The sequence below is a fragment of the Chaetura pelagica genome, unplaced genomic scaffold (assembly GCF_000747805.2).
Source record: "Chaetura pelagica isolate M959 unplaced genomic scaffold, ChaPel_1.0 scaffold72, whole genome shotgun sequence".
Taxonomy (NCBI): Eukaryota; Metazoa; Chordata; class Aves; order Apodiformes; family Apodidae; genus Chaetura; species Chaetura pelagica.
Genome location: NW_009952560.1, coordinates 2,432,429 through 2,445,396, shown reverse-complemented (window position 1 = coordinate 2,445,396; position 12,968 = coordinate 2,432,429). Strand labels below are relative to the sequence as shown.

Below are 12,968 nucleotides of genomic sequence, written 5' to 3'. Positions count from 1 at the left end.
GTGATTTTTTTTCTAGCTGAAACCACTGAAATAGGCAGCTGGTTTTGAGTTCAGCCCCTATTAATTTTGCTTTAAAAATAATAGCAAGAAAAAGGTTTGTCTACAAAGATAAAATAATATATGTAGTTCTGAAAATTTCTATGGTGTTGTTTATCTCAACTTAGCTAGAAAAGTTAGGGAAATGTTTGGGTGTGTTTTGCTTTTGGCCATTGGATTAGTTCCTTGTTTACGAAACCACTGTCCTGGATTTAAGAGAAGGATTCATGGCCACAAAATAATTAAAACCAGTTTATGCAACAAATGTCATCTTGTATTTGGAACAATTACAGATGTTTACTTTCAGAATGCTTTAATCATTACCAATAACACAGAAAACACTACAAGAAACAAGAAACTCGTGCTTTTCCACACAGCAGTGCAATACCAGTCGGATCGAATGGCATCTGCATGGGCTGCATTTGCAGGAGTCTTAGGCTTGCCCTTGGTCTAGCTTCTTCCCTAAAGACTTGGGGACAAAAAGTACAGGAGAGAGGAAACTAGAGCTAAAGAGAGACAAGTTGAGGCATGCATTGCCTTCCAGATGAAATTAATGCTGTCATTCTAAATAATTGGAAATTGAAATTCAGTAAAGCTGAGGAACACAGTGTCCAAATAGTTTTAGGTAATGCTGGATGGTGCTTAGACAGCAGTGAACTGACACTGTACAGATCTTTCTCACTGGCAGAGACAATGCTGCTCAGGGTGTGTAAGACACGTGGGCTGGGCAGAGGGAGAATCAGTCAGAATCATCAGGCCCCCACCAGGGTGCAGGGAGAGTCAAAGCAACATCAAGTGGTGCTGAGGTGACTCAGGATCACAGCCTCAGCTCACCTCGGGCTCTCTGCCAGCCTGTGGTGGAGTGAAAATGCAGCAAGCTGGGATCACCAGCTCTTCAGAAGGACAGCAGATTTGAATCAACAAGTAGGAAGCCATTTAAATGGTAGATTTTAATCTTGTTCTGCTTTTTATATGTTTTCTTAGACTGTCAACTAGTGAGAGTCAGTGTTTCCTCTAACCAAAGTTGTCACAAATGAGAGATTCTCTTTGAAACAGCTTGGAGAGGTTATCATACAATTCCTAGACTTAATTTTTACATGTTGTGTCAGGAATAAGTAAATAAGAAATGTTACCCACCATTTCTAAACTGTATTTCAAAATGGGTAATGTTTCTGTGCAGTACACTGATCAGACACAGATTAGCAAGAATGCTGTCATTTTATACCCCAGGCCACTCCAAGATGATTTTATCACTTAAGGAAATCTCCCTAAGACAGCACCACTTTTTTTTTTTTCTTGATTTTACTCTGTATTTAAAAATCCAGATGTTTAAATTGTTCTAAATTACTTTAATAGAAAACAAATTACATTTCATAACATCTTACTTTACTCCTGTGGGTAATGCACACCTAAGTGGATATATTTAGGCTGTGAACTGACATTAAAGTAGGATGTTTGAAAAATAAAACGTTTGTATTGGCTTATTAATATGGTCTTTGGTGGGTGTGCAGGAAGGAGAACAGCCTTCCAAAGATGACAGGGAGATGTATTAACTAGGAAAAGAAATTTGGTTTAATATTGTTGGTGAGGGTATTTAATTGGAATGTAAGAGGCAAAGTCTCACACAATTTTGTTAAAGGAAAAATGCAGATAAAATAGATTGCACTGAATAATTAGAAGGTGGTTACAGAATACAGACTGAAGGCTTGTCTGAACCCTGAGTGGTTTGTATTTTGGTGGAGTGTGCCTGGCTCTGCAGCCACTAGATGGCAGGGGGAGTTCATCGCCCTGACACTGTGTTGCCATTTTAAGTACCTAGACTGTTAATATTCTTGTTAATAGAGCTATGTCAGCAATACCTGCATGCCATATGCTGTCAGTGTAGTAATACACTCCTTGATATCTCCTCAGTTTGAGCCTACACCTCGTGTGAAGGGGAACATGGAGTACTAACTTAGAGTGTTGCTGCAACTTTTAAGTGTAAATTATTTCAGAATAGTATTCTGGATTTACTACATCTGGAAACAAGGCAGTTAAGAGCTCCAGCTTTCAAAAGGAGGAGTTTTCAACTATTTTGCTTAGTTAGTTGTACAGCAAATGCCTCTAAAAGTAGAAATACAAGTTAAGTGGAGAACTCACAATATTAATTTTTACATCACCACATATTTTCTTTTCATGTCCATATACTTTAAGTACATTTCTTCACTATGGCAAAAGTTACTCTTGTATTGATTCAAATGAAAAGTTACAAAACAGCAGTTCTTCTGCTTTAGGGCCTGGATTTCCTGGCAATAGAGAATAGACTCAGTAAGTGTTTTAAAATTGCTTTTAATTAATTGCTCATTTAAAATCTGTATGTAGAGTGAAATTGTTGGGAATGCAATTACATGCCTAGAGAACAATGCTCTTGGGCCCACCCATGTGCTGCTGAGCTCTTGTTGATGCTTGCAGTATTGTCTGTGCCACGAAGGGCTGAGGAATAGGAATGGATGGCATGTGGGCACCTGTTCAGACAGAGAGCCTGAACTTCTTCAGCTGTGACACAGGTGCATCTTTTTTAAATATAACCCTCCTCTTAATGCATACAACTATTTCTGTATCAAGCTGCTGACAGGCACAGGCTGCTAGCTGGGCAAATCGTAGCAGCAGTTATGCAATAGACGCACTATATGAATGGCTCTAGGTGTTTGATTTCCCTGCCCTGATTTGCTGCATTTCCAGTGTCAAAAACTGTCATTTGTCTGGATTCTCCAGAGCGTCTCTCAGCAGTTGCTTTTTGAGGAAGCAGGGGTTCAAGTGCCAGGACAGATTCTGGGGTTAGCCGAGAAGAGAAGACTAGGGAACAGTTTGTAAAGTAAATTTTAAAATCTAACACAGTCTCATTTAGGGGGGGATATTCCTTCCCCTGGTTAATACCAGTCAGTTCACATCTGATTTGGATTTTGTTGGTCACCAGCACGTTCTTGCTGCATACATCTCGGTCTAGGAAGGAGAGATCAGTTGAGTTTGATTTGGCTTTTGTTTGCTATTTCTCTGATTCAGTAACTTCCTAAATATGATCAAACATCTGAACGTTATCTGCTTTGCTGGCTTAATGCTGCTTCCTCCGTTGTAGCCAGCACTAAATGTAAAATTTGACATGGCTTTTTCAGAAACAGTTCTGGTGCAGCAAACTGACACGGAGCTGAGGGCTGGCACGGAGCAGATCTTCAGTGCAGAAATAGGGAAGCAAGCCACTCTTCCAAGAATCCTTTTTGTTCTGACACTTTCAAAACAAGTCTGCTGGCTTATTTTCCCAACATCCGTTAAAGATTTTTCACAATTCTTCAGAAAGAACACTTTAAAAATAGTAATCACAATGTGATTCTGTAGGAAAAAAACCTATTAGGATTAACGACTCTAAATACCGTTTTTAGCAGCACGCAGCTTTTTTTTAGTCCTGAGATGTTTTCTCCTCTACCGGTGGTATATTAAAATATAAATGGCATGAATCACCTGCTTACCAAAAGAAGATGACTGAGGGTAACTCGTCAGGAATTTCTTGCCTCTGTACATCTTGGAAGAGGTCTGGTTGCTGCCACGAAATGAAATGAATGAGCTGCCGCAGGGCAGCGGCTCCAGCGGAGCACGGGACACGAGATGGAGCGCGGGGTTGGGATTGTGCTGCCATTGCCATCTTCACTCTGCCTCGTGATTTGGTTTCAGTTCAGCTCTGGCAAATGGATTGCAAAAGATGTGGCCGAGGCAAACAAAATCAGCTTAGAATTAAGGCCTATCAAAAAGCCTCGTGGATGATAAATGTCCCTGTCTGTGTATGATCCCGTTAGAAGCTGTAACCGAGGGGGATGAATGGAAGTGAATTCCTTACAGGTCAAAAGTGCAGAGCAGGCTTTGGCTGTTTGCATTTGTTTGTGTTTTTGTTTCTTAAATACGGATCTCTGCTTGCTGATAGAGCCAAGTGGAGCAACTGCTGAAAAGGTTGTCAGTGGTGTCCAGGTTGTGGAGTAGCACAAACAGGAAACATGAGGTACAATAGGAATGTTTTGTGTGCCGAGGTCACACAAGAGTTTGGATTTTTTCAGAACTGTAGTATGTGGGTTTGCTGCTTAATTCTTACTGGGGTGTTCTGTAGCAGAGTGGAAGAGAGCATGGCAATGATTTCAGGCCATGAAAAAGAACAGAAAGCTTCCTTTAAAGGGAAGTAAGTTGAAAAGATAGTGCCCTTATTGGCAGTGCTGGCTTTAGACAGTCAGTTTATCTGGGCTTGGGGGTTCAGTGTCTTGCTTTTGTTCTGAATTGGTTCCAGGGTTTGGATTTGACAGGGGTCACATTCTGGCCTCCTGCAAGTGTGGTAATTTGCAGCTGAAGTGAGTCGTGGTTTGGCCCTATCTGAACGGGTTTAAGTTAGAACTGAAAGATTTAAATCCAAACACCTTGTGCAATAATAAGCACATTAGCTTAAAAAGAAATGTTGTCAGTGTAAATAATTTTTAAAAACCCCAACAAACCACAAATAAAAAAATTAAAATAAATAAATACTTTTCTGCCAGGAGTACTGAAAACTTTTAAAAATCAATTAATTCCTCTTAATTCCTCTTAGTTATCTGGTTCCAGGAGACTCACAATAAAATTACTAAAGTGCTTCTAAAAAGAAAAGCTTACAAAATGGGGCTTACTTCACTTTTATGAAGTAGACAGAATAATTTTAAAACCCACAGAACTTCTCTCATTTTTTTTTTCTCCATTTATTTCTTTGTGACTTTAATACAGGAGTATTTTCATAGTGACTGTCAGCTCCAGGATCATTCAAAACTCATGTGAGCAACCCAGGACACTGGGTTCTGTGTGTCAAGGAAAAGTAGAGAAACTTCTCCTTACTTTCTCTACTTTCCTTACTTTCTCTCCTTAGTCCTGAGCTGCCTCAGCCAGGAGGGAGGGTGCAGCACTGCTCCTCTTCCCATTGCTGAATTATTTTTGTTAACTGAGGTGTTCATTTTCAGTCCATACTGTTCTTCAATTCACGTGTCAACTTGCAAGCCTAAAACAAATGCAATAACAATTGGTTCTGCCTAATATTCTGCTCAGATTACTGCTATTGACTTGTTAAGGTAGTTGAAAGAAAAACACATGGTGGATGCATAAGACAGAAATGAATTCTGAAGTTGAAATGGATCCTGTTTGTGTGAGGGTTGTTCGTGACTTTTATTCTCTCACTTGTTTCCTTCATGCCTTTAAACCTATTTCCTCCATCTGTCCTAAGCTTTTTACAATGAACTGAAACATCCTGGAATACTTGAATCAACACATAACTTTAAAAGAATCACTTTTGCTCACCATCTCTTGACGGGAACTCCTGCTTACAGCTCACGTGGGCTCTGTTCTGCTTGAAACTGCAGCACTGGTGGACTGGAAGGGCCCAATGAATTCAAGTGGACACTGCTGCCAGATTAGTTGTGTAACCTGGGTGTTTTCTTAAATTTTCTGGTGGCTTGCTTGCATTTAAAAAATCTGAGATTAAAAATGGTATTTCCAAGGAGGAAAATGTTCCTTTGGAGTCTGGCCATCTAAGTGCAGTCATAACTGCTTTACGTGTCAGATACCTGTAGATACCTGCAGAGAATAAATCTGTGCTCCTGGTTTAGATTGTGCTGTGGAAGAACAATCCCTGCAACTGCTGCAGCTCACTCTGGGAGGCTGTGAGCTGAGCCGCAAGCCCCCAGACTGGTGTGTGAACTTGAGTTGAAATCAATGGTCGTTTAAGTTCTGCTGGGTTCCAGTGTGACAACTGCCGAGCAGACCCTGTGGGTCCCACTCTCCTGCTCCAGGGTGGTGACCTCTGGCACACGGGCTGGTGGGACAGCTGGAAGCAATAACCTCCTGTACTGCCCCACCGTGAGTTGCTGGACCTCATGAGTCAGAGCCCAACGTGGTGTGACTGCCAGGTCCATATAAGGCTTCCAGTGCTGCTGAGCACGGCCCACGTCACAGTCTGGGTGGTTTATCTCAAGCTGGAACTGTGGCAATAAACATCTAATGTGAAGCTCCTCCATCTGTGAGGGATTAGCCACCTTACTTCGACTTTTCAGAAGTCTGCAAAATATTGATGTCACATTAATATTTAAGCTATATGGAGCATCTTGGCCAACCACAGTGACTGGAACTTGCACCAAGCTGAAGAGTTAGTGAGATGATGAGTGCACTGGTTGCTGGACTTTACCTTTTAGATGCTGACGCCTTGTTTTCATTATCTGTTTGACTTCCTCATCACTAGTTCTGTCTCTCATAATTCTGCTGGGAGGTCACATTATGCTTTCACCTCATTTACTCCCTTGGAGTCTCTGCTGGTTTTTTGGGTTGTTTTTTTGGGTTTTTTTCCTTTTTTTATGCGTAGCCTGAACTTTATACTTTTCATGTTACTGCTTCCTTGAACAGGCTGGAAATAATGATAACAATGCAAGACAATCTCTAATTGGAGATGTTACAGCCAGCCATCACCACTGCTGTCAATTTGAATAGATGCTGTGATTTATTCTTCAGAAGTAATAAGTGGGTGGATAGGGAAGGCAAGGAGAGAATGCTGACAGATTATTTTTGTCTTCTGTCAGCACCAGAGCATAAACTTGGATTCTTTCAATTGTGCCTTTCATTGACATAAGTCTGTTTGCCCCTATAGAAGGCAGCATGGGCACAGCCTTACAAAACGTCTGCTTTTCATGTTACTCCTCAAAGTAGCAACGTGGCCCTGTCACACATGCATAGGCACCACGTGCCTGCTCCCTCAGTGGTTCATGTTCAGTCATATTCAGAGCTTGTGGCTCATCGTTTGGAATTTCCATCACTGCACTCTGACTGAAGTGGGAATAGAAACTTGCTAACAGACACGTGATTGTAAAATTCAGACATTGCTTGAAACGCCGTGACAATCTGCTAAAAGTAGCCCTGGCTGCTTGATAGATGTTTGTGTCACTTGAGGGTGTTCTAGGTATGGATCCTTCTCCGTTCAGGCTCCATTTTATAGCCAGCACTGCATACCAGACATTATATAAAATCACAAGACATTTTAATCCTGTAACACAGACAGACTAGATTGACATATTTACTGGCCACCACCTCCAGATCAAGCTTTTCCCTCTTAATCACAGACCGGTTTTCTTTGTGGGTAGTTGTCCACTGTTCTTGAAGATAAAAAAAGATGCTGTGACTTGGGTTTTACTTTCTTGAGAGGTGTAATGACTTCATAGATAAGTATGAGATGAGTCGCAGCCTGGGGCAACGCTTGCAGGATGTTTCCCATGAGAAGCAAGCCTTTGTTTTTCCAATTTATCTTAATCAAATATAGCATGACATGTTTCCCCCCTGTGGAAGGGCTGAGTCTTGAACCCAGTATGAAAAGCAGTGTATCCATGGAGGAAAACAGATTTTTAGTGCATTAAGTTCAGCAATGAGTTCAGTGCAATATTTTTCTTGCTGGCAGACATATCACTTTTCTTGGTGAAATGTTTCTAAATTAGAGACAGTCTAAAATTATATCTTCCCCAAATAAAAAAGGTTAAAATTAGATGTAGTTGTTCTTGTGCTCGTGTCACTTCAGCAGGGTGGCTGTTCTGTGAAGGGGCATGTGAGAATCCAGCATTTACTGTGGAATTTGTTTGCAGCTTTAATTGTGTTCACAGTCTAGGTGCAGAGAATGATTCATAATGTGAAAATATAATTAATTTTTTATTGGATGTTCAGTCATTTTTCCTTATGGTAAAGACTCTTCTGTTTTAAGTATTATACATATCAGCATGCTTTTAAGGACTTGGAACTGTTTTCTTCATGTGCCTGCTGTCTCTTTCCACTCACAGTGATTAATTTCCAAGCATAATTTATGGATAAAAAGATTATACTTTCTAGAAATTTTATAATATAGCATTTAAAGTAGCTTATTTCTAAGGATTAGCTGTGTCTCATCTGAGTTGGTTCCCTTCAGTCACTGAACTAAAACTTCTCTGAAGGCCTGTAAGTTCAAGAGTTCAGAGTTACCTTCTATGAGACATTAGGGCGGTGTAGATAGGGATTTCCAAACTCCCCTAAATTACTGTTGCTAAAAAATAGATTTATGTTGAGTTGAGCTTGATGATCAGACCTTGTCTTGCTTGATTTTTAACTTGTACAGATATTTCTAACAAATCACATTCCAGCCTGACCACAGGCTCCTTCTGGTCGTCAGTAGTGGCGAGCAAATGTTTCTCACCCAAGTCAGCAGAATGTTTCTCAATTTCTTCTCTGTTAGCCCTTGTTAGTGCCTCCTGCAATTTAAAAGGGGAAAAAAATAAATCATTGGAAGAGGATGAGGGAAAGACAGTTGGTGTTCAGGATCTTACATGCCTTAAATTTCAGGAACTCTTCCTGGTTTGGTGAGCAGTGTGTCTACTGAATTGCCTGGTTTTAGTATTTGTTGCCTGGTGTGGCAGTTTTGTAAATGGCCTTTGCAAAGGTAGAGCTGCAGTTAGAGTCAAAGAGGGGATATCTTGAGAGGTTTTCCTAAAGTGTTGAAATAAACTGAGCTATTGCAGAGAGGCAAAGCACTGAGTGTTTACTGTGACCTCCCATGGAGAGGAGGAGGAGAGGGTGGAGGCAGTTTTCTTTGTGAAGAGGATTTAAAAATTGTATGGAAATTAATCCTTCTGGCACAGGGAGAGAACATCTGAGTCTATATTGACTGGTGTTTTCCAAAGGTGGCACCTAAAGCTCATTTCAAGTTGGTTCCCTATTCCATACGGAGTTAAATCATCACTATTGCTAAATATGAAGAAGATGGCACCTCTCTTATGAAACATCCAGTGACCTTCCTGCTCTTCCTCCCTCCCACCCCCATTGCAACCACGGTCCTGTTGAGCCAACCATTGTTTTGAGGTGCTTGGTAACCACGGCTTTGGGAGAGTATCATGCTCTGTGTAAGCTTTCAGAGCTGAGCTAGAACAAAAGCAGATGTGGGAGATGTTGCACGAAGGCTGCCAAGCTGTGAGACGTTGTCCATTTGACTTGCAGGACAGCTGGGCTCTGCTGCCAGGGGAGGACACAGGATTGTTCTGCTTTCCTTTGGCTCCCTCTGAGTTCCAGGACTCCACACTTCATCACTCTAAATGAACCATAAGCATAAAGCTTTATTTCTTATTCCAGTTAAAATGTGGCTTCTGTGGGTTCCATAACTCCAACTTTTTTCCATTATAGAATTGTTTACATTACAGTGGAAGAAATATGTTCAGTTGGCCTAGCCTTCAGGTGGCTTGTTGGCTGGTCACAGCTGCTTTGTGAAATGCCTTTTTTTCCATTGGCTAATTCTTGTAGCATTTTTCCTTTTGCAGACATTTGTTGAGACTGGGAGAGCTCTCTTAATGGGAGGCAATGTTCTGAGACCATTAAGCCATTTCAAGGATGGCAACTCCATTGAGAGGAAGCTGCTCATGGCGAGATGCTCCTCTTAGAGCCTCCTCTTAGGCTTCTTGTCATTTCTTGCTCTCCTGAGATTGTATGGTGTCTTTATACACCCTGTGTGCAGTTTGAGAAGAAAAGCTGGCAGTGCTATCAATGAAACCTTGCAAGAGGTTGAGGGCCTCACTATAGTAGTGATTTAATTTTTCTCTGAAACTCAGTCTCCCATCACAGCTGGCTGTAGTTACACTGTTGTGTGGCTTGTCTTCCACGTTTTGTAGAACTGAAAGTCATACTTCTTGATTCACACACCACATCTCACTGCTTTGGTGCGACCTTACCCTTACTCTCAAGGGCACATAGGAAATGGTCATTTACAACTCAAGTACGTGGGGATTTCCTCCATGCAAATTTGCTATTTAAAAGAACTTTATTGCAAATTTCTGCAGGTGAAAATCATTCATTTAAGGAAGGTGGTTTGAGGACCTTTTTTATCCCAAGGTGGCTGTCAGACTGGGGAAGGACAAGCCAGGAGACGGGATTAAATTCCTGAAGTTTCAGAGTACGGTGGAGAAAGAGGTTTCCAGGCTTGCCATAAATGTACTTTACAGTTTTAGCAAAGTTTCAACTCTCTTTGCAGCTGTCCCAGATGAGTAAAATAGAGATACATGATTTGTTTAGAGATGAACAAGCTGCTGGGGACAGCGATGATCTTGCACCAAGTACCAAAAAGTTACCCATTGCCACGGGGGTCTATAGAAATGTTGACAGTGTAAATTATTCATCATTTGTTCATTCACCCATTCTTTGTTTTCCCTGACATATCAAAACCACTCTTGTGTATCAACTTCTGGATCTCCTCTTTTTCAATTTTACTTTTGGGAAAACCTTTTGTTTTGGTTTGGGTTTTTGTTGTTGTTGTGAGAGAATCTGTGGCTCATTTATCATCTCAGGAGGCTTTATCTATTCCTACAATCCAAAGTATGCAAAAGCACTTTTGAATGAGTCTCCCCTGTAAAATAACAAAGAATAAATTAAAGAATTTCCTTGGTATCACAGCAACTTGTCTTTGAAGAGGGGTTTGATTTTGCATTGATTACTTCTGACACCAGTAGTCACAGCTGACATACAGAAAAATAACTGATTTTTTAAATTAATTAGTTCACTGCCTTTAAAAATTACAGCATCGACGTCATTGCTGAAGTCCAGTGCTCTGGTCTCTTCAGTGGGGCCTGAAGTACTGACGTGAGTGGTGAACCCAACTAAAATCTTCTTCCCAGCAATTCTAGAAAAAGCAATGGAGCTTCACCTTTTGTGTGAGACCTGCTGTGGAATTTCACCCTTTCATGTGCAAATGGAGCCTGCAGGGCCCTCTGGCTCCTGCATTTCAAAGGCAGCTTTGGAAGCCCAGCCCAGGGGAACAGCAGCTCTGGGGCCTGACACACTTTCCCTCAGTCATTGGAAGGAAAAAATTGTTGGTCATGTTTCCCAACATTGCGTTAAAAGCCATCAAATAGTTCATAACAGAAGTTAAGATTTGTGTAATTTGTTCTGCAAGAAACAGAAACATAATACATTTTTTAAATTTATTTATGGAAGTACCTTAGTTTTACTCAGTACTTTTTTTTTTCCCTCCTATCTTCTGTGGACAATGTTTTCCTGACCTCATTACTAAGTCGTTTATTTTTTACCTGCAGGCTCTACTGTTCAGGCCACAGAGAATCTGAATTGTTTCTCACTTCTTTTGTAGTAAAATGATGGCAATTCTTTCCAATTTTTTCAGTATGTAGCAGCTCAATTCTCTAACAGATTTTATGCTACTTTTATTTGGGGGTCTGCCCAAGTAGTAAGATGGAGACTAGAAGTAGTTGAATTATATGGCATTTAAGTAACACTCAAGTTTTGAATGCTGTTTCAAACCATTTTTAGTAAACAGCAGTAAGGTCACTTCCTTGTATGCACAGAAAAACTGACACAAATTAAGCAGCTGATTTTTGGAGAAAGATCCAAAAGTCAAGAATGTCAATGTATGATGTTGTAAAGTCCTGGTCATTTAAAAAAATGATAAATTAACATAGAGGATGGAGGCATTTAAATTCTAAAAGCAACAGTAGGGAAAACACCTGCTCTAATAAAGCTGTAGGCCATAAATATCTAAAGGAGAACATTTTAAAGTTTTGACAATTCTCCTGTTTTTTAAGAAGTAAGGATTCTTGTTTCTCCTTGGCAACCTCATACTACTGTGCATGGCAAAAGCTGAACCATTGCATCTCAGGTGGTCGAAAAAAAGCTTTAAAATTTTATATATATAGCATTGTTAATGGCCAGAGTGAGAAATACAGTAAGATTCCTTGCATCAGGGACGAAGGTGAGATTTTAATTTTAACTTTTATTATAACTGCCATAAAATGCATTTGACATGACTTGTGTTTTTCCAGGGTCCACACATAGCATCAGTTACCCTTGCTGCATATGAATGTAACTCAGTTAATTTTCCTGAGCCTCCTTACCCGGATCAAATTATCTGCCCTGATGAGGAGACGACTGAAGGATCCATCTCTTTATGGGCTATCATCTCAAAAGTCAGGCTGGAGGCCTGCATGTGGGTAAGGTTTGTTTTATAAAACTTAACAAATTGTAATTGATGCACTTATTTTCTGTGTTAAGCAATACACAAAAAATCCTGAATTAGCAAAATAATGATGACTTACACTGCCAACAGTATTATGTATCTGCAGTGTGAGTAGATGCCTTCCTGATCAACCTTCTAATTAATAACTGAAATGTCCTTTAAAGAGAAGTAATACGGTATTACTGGGTTTTTATCAAGTACAGTGTTGAATAATTTTCTAAATACTAGCCTAAAACACTCATGTCCTTCAAAGCTCTTGATGTAAAAGGTAAGTTTCAGAAATATGTATCTGCATCCCAAATGATCTTGTAGCTGCCAGGTCTTGCCCTGCATGCAGCTAAGCAATAAATCATTTCAAAAACTGTTGAGCCTATAAAGTGAGTTTGAAGTGGTGAAGTTGCAGTTACTCATTCAAAGGACTCGGGCCCTAATATTGTAGCTGATTTTTTTTTCTCTGTTGCATCAGTAGATTCAATTAAAATAAAAGTATTATGTTGCATGTCTTAATGTATTTTATTTCTGTTTCCCTGTCTGTTTCCCTCATGGCAAACTTTTCACTTAAAACAGGAAAAGCAGAGTGACTTTTAAGTGAATCAGGGTCCTAGGAAATGCTGTCATTGGATCTTCCTTTCTGTTTTCCTTTTCCTTCTGCAGCTTTTTATAGAAGTTTTGATTTTTGGAGGCTTTTGGTCGGCTAAGTTGTTTTTTTCATGACCTGTAGATTATTTTGGATTGCAATTTGCACAGATGCATCTGCTGTGAACTGCATGCCAAGTTAACTTGATTTATTTTAAGTCAGTAGACTTCCTGTTCTAGCCAATGATTTAATTATTAAATTTTTGGTTGTCCAATTCAAATGTAGAGAGAGGAAATTTTGAAAAAA

General features: G+C 40.1%; 1 protein-coding gene across 1 annotated transcript in view; it reads left to right on the top strand.

Annotated features, from left to right (window-relative positions):
* Positions 1 to 12,968, top strand: part of VMP1 (vacuole membrane protein 1) — a 59,607-nt gene that overhangs the window by 6,865 nt on the left and 39,774 nt on the right. Inside the window, exon 5 of the mRNA XM_010009062.1 lies at positions 11,892 to 12,059. Coding sequence (XP_010007364.1) covers positions 11,892 to 12,059 — 168 coding nt within the window. The remainder of the gene's footprint in view (positions 1 to 11,891; positions 12,060 to 12,968) is intronic.